Source organism: Schistocerca piceifrons, chromosome 1, assembly GCF_021461385.2.
Source record: "Schistocerca piceifrons isolate TAMUIC-IGC-003096 chromosome 1, iqSchPice1.1, whole genome shotgun sequence".
In the NCBI taxonomy this organism is placed as follows: domain Eukaryota; kingdom Metazoa; phylum Arthropoda; class Insecta; order Orthoptera; family Acrididae; genus Schistocerca; species Schistocerca piceifrons.
This window is the reverse complement of record NC_060138.1, coordinates 837,256,259-837,276,540: the sequence shown is the minus strand read 5'-3', so window position 1 is coordinate 837,276,540 and position 20,282 is coordinate 837,256,259. Positions and strand designations below refer to the sequence as shown.

Sequence of the window (20,282 nt, the reverse complement as noted above, 5' to 3'; positions counted from 1 at the left end):
CCTGATACGACTCTGACAGGTGACACGTACGTGAGCAGCCTGTCTGATCACCTGCATCCATTCATTTCCATTGTGCATTCCGACAGACTTGGACAATTCCAGCAGGACAATGCGACACCCCACACGTCCAGAATTGCTACAGAGTGTCTCGGGGAACACTCTTCTGTATTTAAACACTTCCACTGGCCACCAAACTCCCCAGACATGAACGTTATTGAGCATATCTGGGATGCCTTGCAACGTGATGTTCATAAGAGATCTCCACCTCCTCGTACTCTTACGGATTTATGGACAGTCCTGCAGGATTCATGGCGTCAATTCCCTCCAGCCCTACTTCAGACGTTAGTCGAGTTCATGCCTCATCGTGTTGCGGCACTTCGGCGTGCTCGCGGAGGCGCTACGCGATATTAAGCAGGTGTACCAGTTTCTTTGGCTCTTCAGTGTACTTGATGTTGTTCCTTGCCTGTTGATGGTCGTTTCGACTGTCTTTATTTATTTTTAGTCCGAAATTTTTGAATGTGTTGATGCAATCATTAAGTTTCTTCTGTGCTTCAGCTTCTGTCTCTCCCCATACTATCAAATTATCAACAAAAACCAGGGAATTTGGTTCACTGTCTGTTTTCTTGATAGGTTTTATGATCTTGTCCGTTACTAACACAAACAGAAGTGGCGATAGGGCACTTCCTTGTTGGACACCTCTCTTTGCTTCAAACCATTATGTTGTCCATTACCTATCTAGACACAGCTGTAACAATTTTGGTATAGCGTATTGATTATATTAGTTAGGTACTTTGGTACGTTTAGGTCTTCTAAACATTTCCGTATCTTGTTTCCAGGAACACTGTCATACGCTTTTTCAATGTCCACAAATACAATCACAAGATTTCTTCCATATTCCTAGTATTTTTCTGTCAGTATTCTTACTGCAAAAATAAGATCCGCAGTATCTCGGTCTTTCCTGAATCCAAGACTCTCTTCCTAATCCAAGGTTGTACTATCTAAGCTTCATTCTATGATCTTTTATGACATCTTCAGGGTGTGTGACAGCAGCGTAATGCCTCCGCAATTTCCACATTTTCGTCGATTGCCCTTTTTGAACAGAGGGGTGATGATTCCATTACTCCAATCTTCTGGGATTTTGTTTTCGTCCCAAATCACTGATGACACTCTATATAGCCAGTTTAAACCTAATATTCCAGCTGCCTTTATCATAGCTGAGATCATCAAAGTCTGTCGAATTTCCATTCCTCATTCTCTTTAATGGTGTTTCTGCCTCACGCCATGTTAATGGGTGTCCGTTGGTTGGACTTCATTAATGACTTGACAGTCGTTGATGGCTGTGTTGTCCCCATCTCTGTTTGGCAGCATGTTGAAGTGCTTTTTCATTTCATCCCTGATCCCTTCCCTTTTCGTATTAAGTTACCGTTGTCTGTTACCAGTGCAGGGATATTTACATATTCATTTCGTTTACTCTTTAGTACTTTGTATTGTAATTTCCTACTGTCCTGACAGTCTTCCTCTCTCCTTGTAGTAAAGTGCTCCGAGCACTTTTCGTTTTCTTCCGGGATCAGTCTTATTTACAGCTAGTTTCTTTCTCCAGTAATCCTGTGCTAGATGTTCACTTGCTAATTCATTTCGTCTGTCATTTTTTTCTGTTTTCCGTGGTCTAATTTTCTTTTGAGTACGTTCCTTTGTTTTACTGCTGTCTTCACCCGATCATTCCACCAAGGTGTTTTCTTTTCTTTTGGTGTGGCACTTGTTCTTTCGCAGATCTCCATGGTTTCTTTAAAAAGGGTTTCTTTGAATAAAGACCATTCTTCTTCTACTCCCCCTTTCTCAGTTTTGGATAATTTGGCTGTTATTCGCGCTTCATAGTTTCTTTTCCTTTCCGTGTCCTTCAACAACCACGTCTTAATCTTTGGCATTTGTTTAAATTTTGGCACTTGAGCATATTTTTGGTCAGCAATTAATAGCAGGTGGTCGCTATCTAGGCACGGACTGGATACTACTTTAACATCTGTAACATACTGACCAGCTTTTCTGTCGATGATGATGAAGCCTATCATAGATTGGTTCAAATGGCTCTGAGCACTATGAGACTTAACATCTGAGGTCATCAGTCCCCTAGAACTTAGAACTACTTAAACCTAACTAACCTAACGACATCACACACATCCATGCCCGAGGCAGGATTCGAAACTGCGACCGTAGCGGTCACGCGGTTCCAGACTGAAGTGCCTAGAACCGCCTATCATAGACTTGAGCTTGCCATCCCAGCTGTACCTCGTTATTTTGTGACTTTCTTCGACGCATCATGAATATCTGGTGGCCAGAAAAAATATGTAATGAGGAGCTCTGGCGAATAACAAACCAGATACCTATAGAAGACCAGATACGAGAAAGTGGGGATGGTTGGGGCACACCTTAAGAAAACCAGATGGAGCCATCGAGAAAAAAGCATTGGAATGGAATCCCCAGGGATCAAGGAAGAGAGGAAGACCATGGGGCACATGGAAGAGGACAGTGGAAGGGGAAGCAAAAAGAGTTGGCAAGACCTGGGCAGAATTGAGGCAAATGGCCAAAGACAGAGACGAATGGCGATTTCTCCTGGATGCCCTATGCCCCCATAGGGGCCAAAGGAATTAAGTCAAGTAAGTCCTCTTCTGATACCACGTGTTCTGTGTGGTTAAGTTGTTTCGCACACAGAAATGAATTACATTCTCTCCTTTCGGGTTTTTCTTCCCTTAACCATGAGGACCGATGATGTTTTCACATCCTAGTGTTTCTTTACCAGATTGAGTATTCAGATCGCCCATAATGACGGTGTCCTCCTTTCGTATTTGTTCTTTATGTTCATTAAGGAAGTGCTCTTTATCCTCCGCGCTACATCTTGTCTGTGGTGCATATACTTGCAAAACAGTGTGTGTTCTACCAGCCCTTAGTCTCTTCCGGATGACCCTGTCTCTCGCGTATTTGACGTCTGCTGTATGTCTATAACTTTAAGGAGGACGAGGCAAATTCCATTTTTGGAGTCACTCTTGTTACCGCTCCAGTACAGAACATATCCATTTCTGACTCCACTGGCAATGTCCGTAAAACTACATTCCCCGCTGATGCAGCTACTTCCACAGCATTGTCTGTTGATTCGTTGTCTGCTGTTTCTGTTGCGGATCACAATGGCGACTTTTTGTTCGGATTTATCCCAACTGATTTTACTATTTTCTCAGTGCCCTCGTCCGTCGAAGAACCCCACTTCCTTAACATTGTTTTTAGGCGTGATACATGACCTTGCAATTCTTCTCGTCACCACAGCAAAAACTAATACTATGGCACCAAAGCCAAACCGGCCATGTGGTGCAGCGGTTTGCGATTTTTGGCTAGTGCTGCTGTGGTCCCATGTCCCTTTTCCGGCGACTACATAAATCTTTTGCGCTTGTGGAATGGTCCGGAAGGAGTTCACTCTGTGTTTGTGTGGCTATCTCAAAAGTTGTTCTTCTTGTTGTGGTCTTCAGTCCTGAGACTGGTTTGATGCAGCTCTCCAAGCTTCTTCATCTCCCAGTACCTACTGCAGCCTACATCCTTCTGAATCTGTCTAGTGTATTCATCTCTTGGTCTCCCTCTACGATTTTTACCTTCCACGCTGCCCTCCAATACTAAATTGGTGATCCCTTGATGCCTCAGAATATGCCTCACCAACCGATCCCTTCTTCTGGTCAAGTTGTGCCACTTCTCTTCTCCCCAATCCTATTCAATACCTCCTCATTAGTTATATGATCTACCCATCTAATCTTCAGCATTCTTCTGTAGCACCACATTTCGAAAGCTTCTATTCTCTTCTTGTCCAAACTAGTTATCGTCCATGTTTCATTTCCATACATGGCTACGCTCCATACAAATACTTTCAGAAACGACTTCCTCACACTTAAATCAATACTCGATGTTAACAAATTTCTCTTCTTCAGAAACGCTTTCCTTGCCATTGCCAGTCTACATTTTATATCCTCTCCACTTCGACCATTATCAGTTATTTTGCTCCCCAAATAGCAAAACTCCTTTACTACTTTAAGTGTCTCATTCCCTAATCTAATTCCTTCAGCATCACCCGACTTAATTCGACTACGTTCCATTATCCTCGTTTTGCTTTTGTTGATGTTCATCTTATACCCTCCTTTCATGACACTGTACATTCCGTTCAACTGCTCTTCCAAGTCCTTTGCTGTCTCTGACAGAATTACAATGTCATCGGCGAACCTCAAAGTTTTTATTTCTTCTCCCTGGATTTTAATACCTACTCCAAATTTTTCTTTTGTTTCCTTTACTGCTTGCTCAATATACAGATTGAATAACATCGGAGATAGGCTACAACCCTGTCTTGCTCCTTCCCAACCACTGCTTCCCTTTCATGCCCCTCGACTCTTATAACTGCCATGTGGTTTCTGTACAAATTGTAAATAGCCTTTCGCTCCCTGTATTTTACCCCTGCCACTTTTAGAATTTGAAAGAGTGTATTCCAGCCAACATTGTCAAAAGCTTTCTCTAAGTCTACAAATGCTAGAAACGTAAGTTTCCCTTTCCTTAATCTTCCTTCTAAGGTAAGTCGTAAGGTCGGTATTGCCTCACGTGTTCCATCATTTCTACAGAATCCAAACTGATCTTCCCCGAGGTCGGTTTCTACCAGTTTTTCCAGTCGTCTGTAAAGAATTCGCGTTAGTGTTTTGTATCCGTGACTTAGTAAACTGATTGTTCGGTAATTTTCACATCTGTCAGCACCTGCTTTCTTTGGGATTGGAATTATTATATTCTTCTTGAAGTCTGAGGGTATTTCGCCTGTTTCATACATCTTGCTCACCACATGGTAGAGTTTTGTCAGGACTGGCTCTCCCAAGGCCGTCAGTAGTTCTAATGGAATGTAGTCTACTCCCGGGGCCTAGTTCCGACTCAGGTCTTTCAGTGCTCTGTCAAACTCTTCACGCAGTATCGTATCTGCCATTTCATCTTCATCTACATCCTCTTCCATTTCCATAATATTGTCCTCAAGTCCATTGTCCTTGTATAGACCCTCTATATACTCCTTCCACCTTTCTGCTTTCCCTTCTTTGCTTAGAACTGGGTTTCCATCTGAGCTCTTGATATTCATACAAGTGGTTCTCTTTTCTCCAAAGGTCTCTTTAATTTTCCTGTAGGCAGTATCTATCTTACCACTAGTGAGATAAGCCTCTACATCCTTACATTTGTCCTCTAGCCATCCCTGCTTAGCCATTTTGCACTTCCTGTCGATCTCATTTTTGAGACGTTTGTATTCCTTTTTGCCTGTTTCATTTACTGCATTTTTTTGTTTTCTCCTTTCATCACTCGCAGCTTCAAATGAATCCGTGGTAGGAACGAAACTTATATAAAAAAAAATAACAGTCATTCCTTGTAGCAACGCAGATGGTACCCACAAGTTCCCCTTGTTCGTCACTGGCAAATCTAAGAAACTAAGGGCATTCAAAAATACACTCCTGGAAATGGAAAAAAGATCACATTGACACCGGTGTGTCAGACCCACCATACTTGCTCCGGACACTGCGAGAGGGCTGAACAAGCAATGATCACACGCACGGCACAGAGGACACACCAGGAACCGCGGTGTTGGCCGTCGAATGGCGCTAGCTGCGCAGCATTTGTGCACCGCCGCAGTCAGTGTCAGCCAGTTTGCCGTGGCGTACGGAGCTCCATCGCAGTCTTTAACACTGGTAGCATGCCGCGACAGCGTGGACGTGAACCGTATGTGCAGTTGACGGACTTTGAGCGAGGGTGTATAGTGGGCATGCGGGAGGCCGGGTGGACGTACCGCCGAATTGCTCAACACGTGGGGCGTGAGGTCTCCACAGTACATCGATGTTGACACCAGTGGTCGGCGGAAGGTGCACGTGCCCGTCGACCTGGGACCGGACCGCAGCGACGCACGGATGCACGCCAAGACCGTAGGATCCTACGCAGTGCCGTAGGGGACCGCACCGCCACTTCCCAGCAAATTAGGGACACTGTTGCTCCTGGGGTATCGGCGAGGACCATTCGCAACCGTCTCCATGAAGCTGGGCTACGGTCCCGCACACCGTTAGGCCGTCTTCCGCTCACGCCCCAACATCGTGCAGCCCGCCTCCAGTGGTGTTGCGACAGGCGTGAATGGAGGGACGAATGGAGACGTGTCGTCTTCAGCGATGAGAGTCGCTTCTGCCTTGGTGCCAATGATGGTCGTATGCGTGTTTGGCGCCGTGCAGGTGAGCGCCACAATCAGGACTGCATACGACCGAGGCACACAGGGCCAACACCCGGCATCATGGTGTGGGGAGCGATCTCCTACACTGGCCGTACACCACTGGTGATCGTCGAGGGGACACTGAATAGTGCACGGTACATCCAAACCGTCATCGAACCCATCGTTCTACCATTCCTAGACCGGCAAGGGAACTTGCTGTTCCAACAGGACAATGCACGTCCGCATGTATCCCGTGCCACCCAACGTGCTCTAGAAGGTGTAAGTCAACTACCCTGGCCAGCAAGATCTCCGGATCTGTCCCCCATTGAGCATGTTTGGGACTGGATGAAGCGTCGTCTCACGCGCTCTGCACGTCCAGCACGAACGCTGGTCCAACTGAGGCGCCAGGTGGAAATGGCATGGCAAGCCGTTCCACAGGACTACATCCAGCATCTCTACGATCGTCTCCATGGGAGAATAGCAGCCTGCATTGCTGCGAAAGGTGGAAATACACTGTACTAGTGCCGACATTGTGCATGCTCTGTTGCCTGTGTCTATGTGCCTGTGGTTCTGTCAGTGTGATCATGTGATGTATCTGACCCCAGGAATGTGTCAATAAAGTTTCCCCTTCCTGGGACAATGAATTCACGGTGTTCTTATTTCAATTTCCAGGAGTGTATAAACTTATCTTCCTGTTCGTGCTCTACTGCTGTTGGATAACGTACCATCACACCATCTGAGGAAGATTTGGTGAAAGGGGACATAAAAGCTCTCTTTCTGCCTACTAATGTGACCTCACTCATCCAACCAATGGATCAGGGCGTTAACGAATGGGTAAAAAGGCGATATCGCAGAAAGTATATCAGCTCAATTTTGGAAAAATCTGAAGGAGGTCATAACTTACTTGAGGCAATGAAATCCCTGAACGTCAAAGATGCTATTTACACAACCGCAGCAGCATGGGATGAACTGAAACCAGACACACTATGGAAATCGTGGCGTAAGCTTTGGCCACAAGTTATGACTGAAAATGAGCATACTGAAGATGAGCAAAACAGCGATGCACTGGAAATCGTTAAAGATCTACAAACTCTGGAGCCGAACGTCCCTGCCAATGAAGTTGAAGAGTGGATCAACGAATGTAACAAAGACTGTGACACTTTTGAAGAGCTCAGTGACGACCAGATTGTTGCCACTGTTAGCCGGGAAACTCTGAATGTGAACTCGGACGGCGAGGACGAACCCCCACTCGGATTTCACACAACGATGCAAAAAACGCTTTAGATATCGGCCTTCAATACATCGAGCAGAATCCAACTTCAACTCCAATGGACGTTTTGTGGATAAAAAAATGGAGGGACACTGCAGTTAAATCTAGACTAACATCTGCTAAACTTTTTTTCCAAGTAATTTCTTCGTTTTTACTGTGAAAACAATGCATACAGTATAATCATTTCTTAGTTTATACATACAGTAGTTTATTTCTTTGTAAAAAATTTCTTTTTGTATACACTGCTATAAAAAATTTTTAGTTTACACTATTTATCGTTTATACGTTATTAAGTACAGTACAGTACCGTAATTTGTTTGTCGTTTTTCCTTTCAAAACCAATACATATTATAGTGTGTGTAGACGTTTTTTAGTTAATATATTGTTTAACACTGTGTAAAAAACATCTTTTTATATGACTGTAGACGTCTTTTAGCTCTTAAATCGTTTAATTTTTTGTACTAAATGTCTTTTTATATTTTTTGCAATAAATATTAGATTTTTCGGATAATCCGACGTTTTTTTCTTTCCGACCTTGGTCCCGGTCCCGAAGGTGACGGATTAGACGGGTTCTACTGTAGTTCGTTGCGTTTGGTCTGGGCGGACGTCACAAGACATCCGTTCAAGTTGACCGTTGATTTCTTGACTCAGTTGTTTTATTACAGCGAGAGCGCAGCCCTCTGACCGAACACGCTGAGCTACCGTACCGGTTATCCGCTCGGCCGCAACGGACGGCAAGGCGCCCCACATACAATATATCGTTCATTCTGACATCTTTTAAAAATCAAATTTTATAGATAGAACAGCTTTTGTCAGAGTTTCTTTGGTAGTCTGGAAGTCCAGTTCTATGGGACAAAAGCTGCGAAGTTTTTGCAAATATTACCTTTATCGTCAATCAAATGTTTACCGTGTACATTTTACTAAATTTGCTTTGGGGCAGATACCTGGATCATGGTACACTTGGCAGCATGCCCCTCCTTCAATAATTTGCGCACAATTGACGTAACGAACAGCTGACGGTCGACATTTGCTTGCACCTTCCATTACATTCTCTATCGGCACAATCACATCTTTCTCGGTCTCATCATCAGCGCAATTTATGGCGCTAGGAGCTAGCTGTCGCGGCTTCCCGCGAAGATAATTTCGGCGATAGCTTTTTGTCATCACGTTGCAGGCTCGCACTGCGAGGTAACAACGTGCGCTACTTTGAACTGGTACGTAACTGCATCTACTCACGTGAACAATTTATTTCCTGCTGCAGCTGTATTAGCAATTTATCTTGTTGTTAATTCGTGTAAGGATATGTTATTAGGTTTCCTTGTGTGAAAACTAAAATAAAAGAAGCGCCCTGCTCTAGTGATGATACGAAAGCTGAGAACGACAGCAGCACTCCTTTTGGCCCATCAGTGGACTTCGAATACGGGAAAATACGACGCGGAAATACGCATTCTTCCTTTTTGAAACACGCATAATCATGACTTGGAGCCAACCATGGTCACGTTACCGATGGTCCCACTCCCCATCGCCCCGCCCCTTTGCTCTGGTGAAAACTGAATCACGGGATAGCGACACTGACAGTTCGCAGTTGACCGCGTGTGGGATTCTGTGACTGCACCTCTGAACTCCTGAAGTAAACAGCGTGTTAAGAGTTGTCGATTCGCGGAAGGATAAGTCGTCCAGATTTTATTGTGAACAGCTTCGCAGGAACAGCGATCCAGGCACTGGTTGGCGGCCAGCAGTGGTCGACGGCGTGTTGGGTTGCGTGGTTGTGTGTTAGGGCACATCAGGTAAGTAAGCTAAAGAAAAGTATGTTCTGTTATGTACCGTACGTGTAATTATTTTTACAGCTGCATAAACACTGTTTTTCTTCCCTACAGAAAGAAAAGCCAACATGTTGTCCTGTGGGATGTCTTGCGTGAAGTATTTACTGTTCTCTTTCAACGTGTAGTTCGTGGTTCGTAAGTTACTTCTAAAGAAGCTGAGAGATTGGAAAAGCTGTTTTACTCTTTTTGTGTCTGATAACACGTGTGAAGAACGTAACTGTCTTTTGCATTGAGAACTCGAGCATTGTTAGTCTTTGTTCCAATACATATAAGAAGCTAAACACGTATTTGTACGCAACAAGCTATATTTAAAGGTAGGTAACGATTGTATATACCGTCATCGCATTTGCTGCCACTATCAGAATAAACCCAAAAAAAACGGCGCGTTTCCGTTTTGGAAGAGATCACGTGCCCTGTGATGTGATTGACAGGAGAAAAATAGAGCATTAGCGATGACAGTTTTAGTGCTTCAGACGCTAACATGCAATATTTGTTGGTTTTTCGTAGCTATAGTTGCTTATTACGAAATCATACAGTTTCAGTGCTACTTCGCATTAAACATTTCTGATAAACGCATCATTTTTAGAACGGTTTATATTTATTTATTCGTCGGTACACCATTTGCTAAAATTGTATCGGACATGTCAGAAACAGAGAAATAATATGTGCATATAAAACACATACAAAATAGGACAGAATAAAGTAAGGCAGGAAATCGGCCACGGCCTAATCAAACGAACCATTCCAGCATCCACCTTTGTAAAAAGGGGAATCCATGGAAAACCGAAGACAGGATGGCTGGATGGGGAACAAACCCCAGTACTCTTCAATGCAACGCGAGTCCAGTACTTAAGACTAGAGTAGCCACCTCACTCGGTAAATGATTGGAAGAGGAATAACAAAATACATTGTCTACATTGTGGGTTCAACGTGCACAATAAGTAAATAAAGGAAAAAAATTGAAAATAAAACACTACTGAAAAAGTGAAAACACTTGAACGAATTACATGATACTCCATAAAAGTAGAAAATGCGCAGTAAGTCAATCAGTGATGCAGATAAAACGTGAAGATTTGATTAAAAACACAAGAGTGCATTATACAGCATTGCTAAAAGGTGTGAAGCACGGGCACATGAAACCAGCAGACACTAAAAAACACAGTTCGTGTGCTACAGAGACAGGAAGTGCCATAACGGTTTTAAAACATGTAAAATTGTTACAACTGAGTGACAAGCATTATATTTACAAGGAGTGAGGTTTGATTCTTCACCTAGCCATCTTTACCTGGGTTCCCCGCCCTCCTCATGAAACGTGACGTGCCAATTCTGGGAGTGTGACGGTAAAGAGACTCTAACAAATTCCTTTTTCTACCCTTTACAGTTTAGTGTTTTCTGTTGACATTGATGCAGAGCCATCAGTACATCCTGGTGGGATAATGCTAAGATTAGTCCCCGAAGCAATGACTGAGTTAACCCTGCTGTTTTCTTTAGCTTTTCACGTTTCTAATATTTGTTGTTTCCTGTAAAAATAAATGGTATTATACTACAGGCCCTTGCATGATTGGAAAAAGGACACTAAGGTAGACCATAACCGCCATCAACGTAGTAAAATGCTTAAGGTCACAAACAAATTGTTAGGCAACATATATGACACTATTTCTATTCACGGAAAATTTCAATCTGTTGATAATGGAAACTGGAAATGTTTAGTTTCCTATTACAGTTGATTTTGATATCAATAGGCGGAGCAAAAAATTGTGTGCTGCTTACAAAAAAACTCGTAGTGTGCCCACTTTATTTGGTCCTCAGCTCTGTGCACTTGAATCTGTAGACATTGGGAAAACATGAATCTCCTTTGTGTTCTTTTTGATTGCTGACAACTATAGCAGTCACACTATTTAGTGTAATGTAAAAACTGGTAAATACTTTTTGAATTATTAATTCTAAGACCACATCCAAAATACTTTCTGTATAGTTCTTCCGGTACTGCATTTTTAAGACAGGAAAGTCGCAGTACATAGTCATGTCTGTTCTTGCAGTAAAAAAGTGTTGATATAGATAATTCACAAGCTTTTGCTTCTTCAGTCCTATGTAGGCATGTGGAATATAGCACTTAATTATAGGCAAAAAAAAAAAAATGCCTAGTGCCTTGATGTAATATGTAATGTTGTAGCTATTAATCCAAGAAACAATTAAAACAACACTTAAATGATGATTAATTTATTTTTTCAGATTTCTGGTATGGTAATTGCTTTATTTGCTCTTCATGATATATCGTATTATGATCTATTCTTTGGTGGAAGTGTTCTTGCTGGATGTATGCTGCTAGTTACGGTTGGAGTCATTGTTTTTATAGTTGCATTCTTTGGTTGCTATGGAGCACTGAAGGAAAATCGTTGTATGGTAATTACAGTAAGTATATTTATGAACATAATGAATCTGATGCTTTCAGATATAAAGGGAATCAAAAGCTTGTACTGACAGTTGCTATGAATAGTTGCATACGTTAAGTATATAATTATTATTTCTATTCAGTTTTCAGTGCTACTTTTCATCATCTTCATTATGGAAATAGATGGGGGTATAACAGCTTATGTCTTGAAGGATGTTTTGAGAGATGAGATAGATACTCAGTTAAATAGCACACTTTCTACCTACAAAAACTATGAAGATATTCGAAGATCATGGGACATCTTGCAAACAGATGTGAGTAAATTTCATACTGACAAGCGCGGGCGCGCACCCACCCACCCACACGCCCCCACCCACACGCACACGCCCCCACCCACACGCACACGCCCCCACCCACACACACACGCCCCCACCCACACGCACACGCCCCCACCCACACGCACACGCCCCCCCCCCCCCACACACACACACGCCCCCACACACGCGCACACACACACACACACACACACACACACACACACACACACACACACACACACACACACACACACACACCACCCACACACACACACACACCCCACCCACACACACACACACACACACACCCCACCCACACACACACACAGATATATATAACATGCCACATGGGAAAAATATATTAAAAACCGGGAGTGGAAAGACTTACATTAGGGGGAAAAAAGGACAGGTATACACTAGCGCGCCCCCACCCACACGCACACGCCCCCACCCACACGCACACGCCCCCACCCACACGCACACGCCCCCACCCACACGCACACGCCCCCACCCACACGCACACGCCCCCACCCACACGCACACGCCCCCACCCACACGCACACGCCCCCACCCACACGCACACGCCCCCACCCACACGCACACGCCCCCACCCACACACACACGCCCCCACCCACACACACACGCCCCCACCCACACACACACACGCCCCCCCACACACACACACACGCCCCCCCACACACACACACACACACACACACACCACACATGCAAACACACACACACACACACACCACACACACACACACACCCCACACACACACACCCCACACACACACACCCCACACACACACACACACACACACACACACACACACACACACACACACACACATATATATATAACCTTCCACATGGGAAAAATATATTAAAAACCGGGAGTGGAAAGACTTACCTTAGGGGGAAAAAAGGACAGGTGTACACTAGCGCGCGCACGCATGCACACACATCCATCCACACATATACAGACACAAGCTGTATATATATGAGCTATATATATATGACGGGTGTGTCACATGTAATAAACTGAATAACATAGTTTTAAAACGTTGTTTTCCACTGAAGCAACTTAAGTAGTTATGGTCAACATGCCACCCCCCCCTTCCCCAACTCTCTCTCTCTCTCTCTCTCTCTCTCTCTCTCTCCTCCCCTGTATGATTGTTTTTATTTTGGTCAGAAGGCTGTTGGTTTACTTTGTGTGCTTTCACTCTAAAACAAATAACAGGAAACAATATAAGAATAATATAATAAAATAAATAAATACAAGAATGTTTTTTTTTCCATGCATGCTGCTACAACTCTATGGCCGACCCCTGCACCCCGAAAGGGATTATACGTTATGGTAGCCTTCCAACCCTTACCCATAAAGAAGATTTTAGTTTGGAACTGTGGGAGTGGCGTTTGAAGATATGGGTGTCAAAAGAGGGCATAACACCGATGAATTTCTTATGGGAAGTCAGAGAAGCAGCTGGGGAAAATGCTGAAGTGGCCAAGGCTGGCAGCTATGTTCAAGAATGTTCCAGGAGGTTCAAGAATGTTCAATGTTCCAATATTCTGTTGTGGTCGGAATATGTTAGTGTTCCAAAGACCAAGCAAATCTGGTCTTGTTTGGGTAATACTTCATCTGCATAACTGCATTTATTGTAGAGAGATCTCGGCAATATACATTTTGTAGTAAATTTACTTCTCGGTGTTTCTGTTGCCAATAATAACCCATTTCAGAAGCAAAATAAACCATACATTTTTTGTAGACTCCGCGTACTTGTACTGTGTGAGTGGCACATGCCAAGACAGTAGATCTGCATTTGGAGAGATGGCAGATCAGATACCTTTCTGGCCATTGAGATTTAGGATTTCTCTGGTTTCCCGAAATCCCTCAAGGAAAATGCTGGGATTGTTATGTCAACAAGGACACACGTGATGGTTCAAGTGGCTCTAAGCACTATGGGACTTAACATCTGAGGTCATCAGTCCCCTAGACTTAGAACTACTTAAACGCGAATTAACCTAAGGACATCACACACATCCATGCCCGAGGCAGGATTCAAATCTGTGACCGTAACAAAAGCGCGGTGCTGGACTGAAGCAGCCCAGAACTGCTCGGCCACAACAGCCAGCGACAAAGGTGATATCCTTCCCCAATCTCAGTTTGTTCTCCATCTCTGATGATCTTGCCATAGACGATATCTTAAACATAATCTTTCTACCATTCCGTCTTTGAGATGCTTAGAAGAGATATCTTTACACCACAACCTCCGAAATCTTAAGATGTTCGGAAGAAACAAGCAAAATGTTTTGACTTAATAAATTGTCATCCTATTGGCTATGTAAAACTGATGCATTGCCAATCTGTGAGCAGTGGAGAAATACCATTGTGATTGCCACTGGCTCTGATCTACACTTTAGCCAATGAAAGCTAATAAACACCCCTGTATGTTAGATAAGTTGAACAAATAATTGAGCAACAAATGATTTTCTATTAAAAATGTAACCTTTGCACTGTATTCATGTATTCTCTATTAGTTTTGTCAGTATATGGAATATCCAATATTTTTAGGGGTATGTTTGTTCTCTTGACTGTTCTTACCTCAAGAGCCTTTGCTTCAAGAAATATTTTCATGGCATTTGTTTTGTGCTTTACCCCATGTGCCGTTGATAAACATGTCTTTTTGTATGTTGCTTTATTTCTTAGAAATATTAGTCATATTTAACAACTGTACAATCCACACTTACAAAACTGCAGTTTTTGTATAAGCCCTTGCATCTTTTCAAGTACAGTTGAAATGTTTCAAGATTACTGTTACAAAGAGTAGAAAAAGAAAAACTTAAATTTTCATACTTTCAGTTCCATTGTTGTGGTGTCAATGGACCTGATGACTGGGCTAAAGCAAGTTTGAAGATACCTACCTCATGCTGTGATGGCCATGATGTTAATGAGCCATGTAAAGAATCAGTATATCAGAAAGGTTGCGTGGACTTCCTTGAAAAGTTCATCAGTCAGCATGCTGTAATTGTTTGTGGCGTTGGAGTAGGAATTGCTTTCATTCAGGTATATCTCGCATATTAAACTGTTTCCCATATAATTTGTAACAATTTTGCCATTGTACCAGTTAAAAAATTTAGTATTCCAATAGTGATATGACATTATTTGAATGCCACAAGAACCTTAATACATAAGTTGCATTTAGTGAGTAGATAATGATTTATCGTAATGTATCCCAAACCTTCTAGATCAGAATTAGACAGTAGATGGTCTTAATCTAGTATTTTGGAATAAGAAACCAATGGGTGGTTGAAGATAAAGCATATCTTGCAATCATTCATTTAATGTGTGATGCAGCAGGATGTACTGGCCAGAAAGCCAAACAAATGCAGAGAAAAGTTTAACGTGAGCTTGTCATCCTATCTGGTAAGTCTCCCCTGACCTGGGGTTCTGGGTGACTTCTCCAAACTCTACCCCTGTCCCTAAACCTCACCAGTCCTTTTCATTCACCACTCTTCCATTCTCTTCAAGAGGAAGCCACTGGCTCTGAAGGCTTGCAAACTTTAATACTTTTTACACGTGTGTTCTCCCACCAAGTGCTGAGTAGATTTTTTATCCATTCACTTACATTATAATTCATCCAGAATAAATGAGACAAAATTTGTTTCACTTATCTCCATTCTAATTTTATTCATGAGCATGTTTGAAACAGAGCAAGTCATTCTGTATTAGATTTGACACTCCTGTAAACACCGAAGAATGTTCTAAATGATGATTCAGCTTTTCATCAGATTCTGTGAGAAGCTGTAAAAGTTGGGCATAATTGCCTTTATTCAGAGACCCATGTGACTCATCACGTGCTCTGCATGTTATCTCTTTCACTGACAAGTAACATATCACATAAGTGTTTCATTATGTCCCTGCTCTTTCACATGAGATTATCTTGTAAATTAAAAGCTGTTTTATGATTATCCAACACGCAATAAATTCTCATCTGCATAAACATAATTTTGTTTTCAATTGATTACGGAGAGCAAATGGTTTTGAGACTGGTGGTGTTTTCTAATAGCTTTGTAAATGTTACCCTGCCACAGTAACCAACACTTTTCCAAAGGGATTTTTCATTTACGAACGGGACATGACATATGACATACAGCATTTGCATGCTGGGGAACCACTCGTTGCTGTTATACAGTTAGTATTGAATGTATAATTTCATTTTAGTTGTGATGCATATTTCGGGTGTAGGAACCCCCCCCCCCCCCCCCCCCACCAATTCTTGTCTCTTGGAAACTGCAAGCAGCAGAGCTGTCAATCAGAATCCAACAAACTGCACATTCACACTGGCATTGCTCTGCTAGAGTTTCCATGCCTTCTGCGTGGTATGCTTACCTTCCCACCAACTAGAGAATACCTGCGCAGTGTTTATTCCAAACTGTTAGAGCATTTTACGGCATTGAGATAACGTACAACTTTCTACCATAGAAGTAATTGTTATTCACCTTAACCAAAAGCACATTTTCCATATCACCAGAAAATAAAATAATTATCATCTTATATCCTCACACCAAGACCGCATTCTGCTCACTGTGGGACCTAGCAATGTGGAGAGTAGCATGTACCAATGCTCCATGGAAGTCACACGGCCATTTCTACAGCCCACCCAGATAACATTGGTCCACACGTGAATCCTAAAGGTGGGGTTTCACATGCAACAAAAATGATGCCACTTGGCCACCACTAATGGTGGCACCAAAGTTGCACGTGGAAATGCCCAGATTCCAGTGGAGCCACTCAGGTTACTCATTTCTAGCTAAGCCACAAAAGTTAAGGATGCTTTAGGCACCACTTTCCTCCTCCCACCACTGATAAGTTAGAAGGGACTGTCATATTTGAAACTAATGTGCCATATTTGATTTTTTTTCATATTTATACAGGTATGTTATAAAAATGTGTACTTTCAGTGGTACATAATATTAAGAATCTCTCCGAAACAAATTTGTTTGTGGCTACACAAGTATTATTTCATTAAGTGAAGGATGGTTTGTGGTTTTACAGCAGCTCATTTTATTCTAAAAACAGTGAAAATAAATGCAATCCTGGCGGTACATTCAGATAATAAGAATCTAGTACTGGAAACTTCAGTGATCTTTAAACAATTGCCTAGGGGATTTGAGAAAGGAAGTAACAAGATTTCTGTTGGCAGTAGTTTTTCATACTGAGTGTACCTGTTAATAAAGGAATTGACTATATTACAGTGTCTCTTAGTGTTTCACGGAGTGTAGCTCCAATATTAGTTTCAGAATAAATTTAATATTTTGTAATATTCAATTGATGTGGTGGGCAAGAGTGAAAATAATAGCATTTACATTAGTTTTTAGGGTGTCGTAAAGGGCATCCAACATATCACATAAAAACTTTGAAATTGTAGTTTTGAGAACGTGGTATAGGCCTAAATATTGGAAAGACGTAGTCACCATATGTAAAATATTAAAGTGACAGTTCTAGTTTTATTCGAGCTGGGACTGCATCTTTAATCAGAATATCAGATTTTTTAATAGAGCTTGAATCACACCTGTGCAGGTACTCGAAATTAGCTTTCATTATCCAAAAGTGTTTCATGTGTCTGTCTTCATTTATGGGTGCTACATCCATTACTTTGTTTGATGCTTCTGTATTATTTGTATGTTAATTCCAATTCCAAATCCAACATTTGTGTGTACTCTTCTTCTTGTTGGATTCTTGCGTTGGTTCTTACCTAATACCATAACCTGAATAACAACACAAATGTCCGTACGAATAATCCAAGCTGATGTCATATTGAAAATAGTACCATGACAATTTTGAAAGGAGCGTGTGGAAACAGAACACAGCACTACTGCTGTATCAGCTGTCATGTTACAGCTAAAGTGGCTGCAAAGGTCAATAGGCATCTTCGAGACTTTGTATCTACTGACACTGTCTGCTGAGAAATCCATAAAGCGAATATTCATGGATGAACTGCTATACCGAAACCATTAGTGATGACAACCAATGCAAAGAAGCTTAAAACATGGTGTCAGGAGCATAACTTCTGGATGGCTGATCAATGGAAATACGTCATACTGTCTGATGAGTCAACGATTTCGTTATTTCCAACATCGGGTTGGGTTTATATCTGGAGAATGCCAAAAGAAACCTACAATCCTGATTGCTTGATTCCAATGTTTAAGCATGGAGGTGGAAGTGTGATAGTGTGAGCAGTCATATTATGGTATTCTGTTGGTCCAATCATTGCTGTCAAAGGCTGTGTTACAGCCTGATTATGTGGACATTTTAGGTGATCAGGTGCACCCCATGATTCGAATGTTGTTACCCAACAATGACACCATATTTCAGGATGATGATGCACCCATTCACACAGTCAGGATAGTAAAATCATAGTATGAGGAGCATGCAACTGAACTGCAGTGCCTTCTTTGACTAGCACAGTCCCTGGACTTCATTATCGAATCCTTTTCAGCAGTATTGGAGCACAGACTCCAAAGCAGATTTCTGCCCCCTCGTCATTACAGGAGTTAGAAGAGGTTCTGATCGAAGAGTGGGGAGACTATACAATCATTATATGCCAGTATTCCAAGAAGAATTGCTGCTGTATTACCGGGAAATGGGAGCCAGCCCCTCATTAATAAACCATTCCCAAGTACAGGTTTTCACATTATCTTGCCTATCCCCTGTATCATTGGTGTAGTACCCCTAGATGTGCAGAACTGCGTATGTCGCGTCTTTTTAAAATTGAGGGCGAGACCATTTGCAGATAAACAGTCAATGATAGTTTTAAGAACCCAGTCAATTATAGTTTTAAGAACATCGTTTACCATTTCTTCTGTTTCTGCATGTATTCTTGGAGTGATTGCAATACTAGTGTTATCCACAAAAAGATCTAATTCTGCTTGTTGTGTATTAGATGGAAGATTCCTCGCATATATGAGGAACAATAGTGGATGAGGAACAAATGGTGAACTTAAGATGAGCCATGGGGAACCTCATATGTGATTTCTCCCTAGTCAGAATTATGCCCCCAGACTTCATTGGTTGAATTACCAAGTAAACGTTTCTGCACTCTTTTTGCACTCTAGATATGACCTAATCCATTGGTTGGCTGTACCATCAGTCCCATAAAACTTCAGTGTATTTGCAAGAATATTTATTGATGGAAAATTTGGTGAGTGAAGATGTTAATGGCACCCAGTAGAACAACTCTTATTTGTTCAGTATATTATTGTTGCCAAGCAGAGGTACTATTCTAGAATACATCACCTCAAAGATTTTGGAAGATGATCTGACAGTGAAACAGGGCGGTTGTTATTGACACCTCTCTTTATCACTTTTGTTAAAGAGGGGTTTGGCAACGGCATATTTCAGTCTCCCTGGAAAAATGCCTTGAGTTAATGATGAATTACATATTTCCAGTAAGTCTGGGCTTATTATATGGGAACAAATCTGTGGTACTCTGTTGGAAACACCATGGAAACCAGATGAGCTTTTACTGTTGAGGGAACGTATGTTTTTCTTAATTTCAGGAGGAGAAGTTGGTGATACAATCAGATGACTGAATTTTATGAGGGTTACTTCTTCCACGTACTGTTGTGATTTTTCTCTTGAACTGTGTCACTTATGTATGTAGTCATGTAAGATATGAGTTACATCACTCATTGTAATAGTCACTTAATAAAAAGAGGCCACAGTGAGTATAATCTGAAAGAAACTGGCACATTTGATCAGTAAAACAGCAAGTTTCTGTGTGTACCTTGTAGATGTTTCGATTGTGTCCTTGCTATTGGAAGGTAATCCGATTCACTTTTTTTTCCAGGAGGTTGGCATAATTCTAGCATGCTCCTTGGCAGAGTCAATTAAAAAAAGATACCAGGCTCTGTGAAGTGAATGGTCCTTTTAAGTATGTTTTAGTGATTATTGTTATTTGTGTGCATATTTATTTAATGGTACTCTTAAGTTTCGCTCATCTTTAAGATAGTGCTTTTGGAATCTCATATTTTGAATCTAAATGTAATTGTGAAGCCTGAATGGATGTAATTCTTACATGCACTGCTACTTCATAAGACTGTAATGTACATATCTTGATTAATATTTAGTATGGACAAGCATTTAGAAGATTTCCACATGTATCTTCTCATTGGCCATATCTTATTTTATATGCAGTGTTATATTTTTGACAATGTTTCCTATTTACTTGTATTA

General features: G+C 41.9%; 1 protein-coding gene across 1 annotated transcript; it reads left to right on the top strand.

Annotated features, from left to right (window-relative positions):
• The first annotated feature begins 9,402 nt into the window (after positions 1-9,402).
• On the top strand, positions 9,403-19,962 carry LOC124775519 (23 kDa integral membrane protein-like). The gene is made up of 5 exons (XM_047250355.1): positions 9,403-9,453; positions 11,567-11,746; positions 11,870-12,040; positions 14,907-15,110; positions 19,897-19,962. The coding sequence occupies exons 1-5, from the start codon at positions 9,403-9,405 to the stop codon at positions 19,960-19,962; spliced, it is 672 nt and encodes a 223-aa protein (XP_047106311.1).
• The last annotated feature ends 320 nt before the right edge of the window (positions 19,963-20,282 follow it).

What these genes read in the sequence shown, in the direction of transcription:
- LOC124775519 (XM_047250355.1), top strand. Translation starts at nt 9,403, where the DNA reads ATGTTGTCCTGTGGGATGTCTTGCGTGAAGTATTTACTGTTCTCTTTC. An exon ending in ATCGTTGTATGGTAATTACA is followed by an intron (nt 11,747 to 11,869) that starts GTAAGTATATTT and finishes ATTTCTATTCAG; the next exon opens with TTTTCAGTGCTACTTTTCAT. An exon ending in GGGACATCTTGCAAACAGAT is followed by an intron (nt 12,041 to 14,906) that starts GTGAGTAAATTT and finishes TCATACTTTCAG; the next exon opens with TTCCATTGTTGTGGTGTCAA.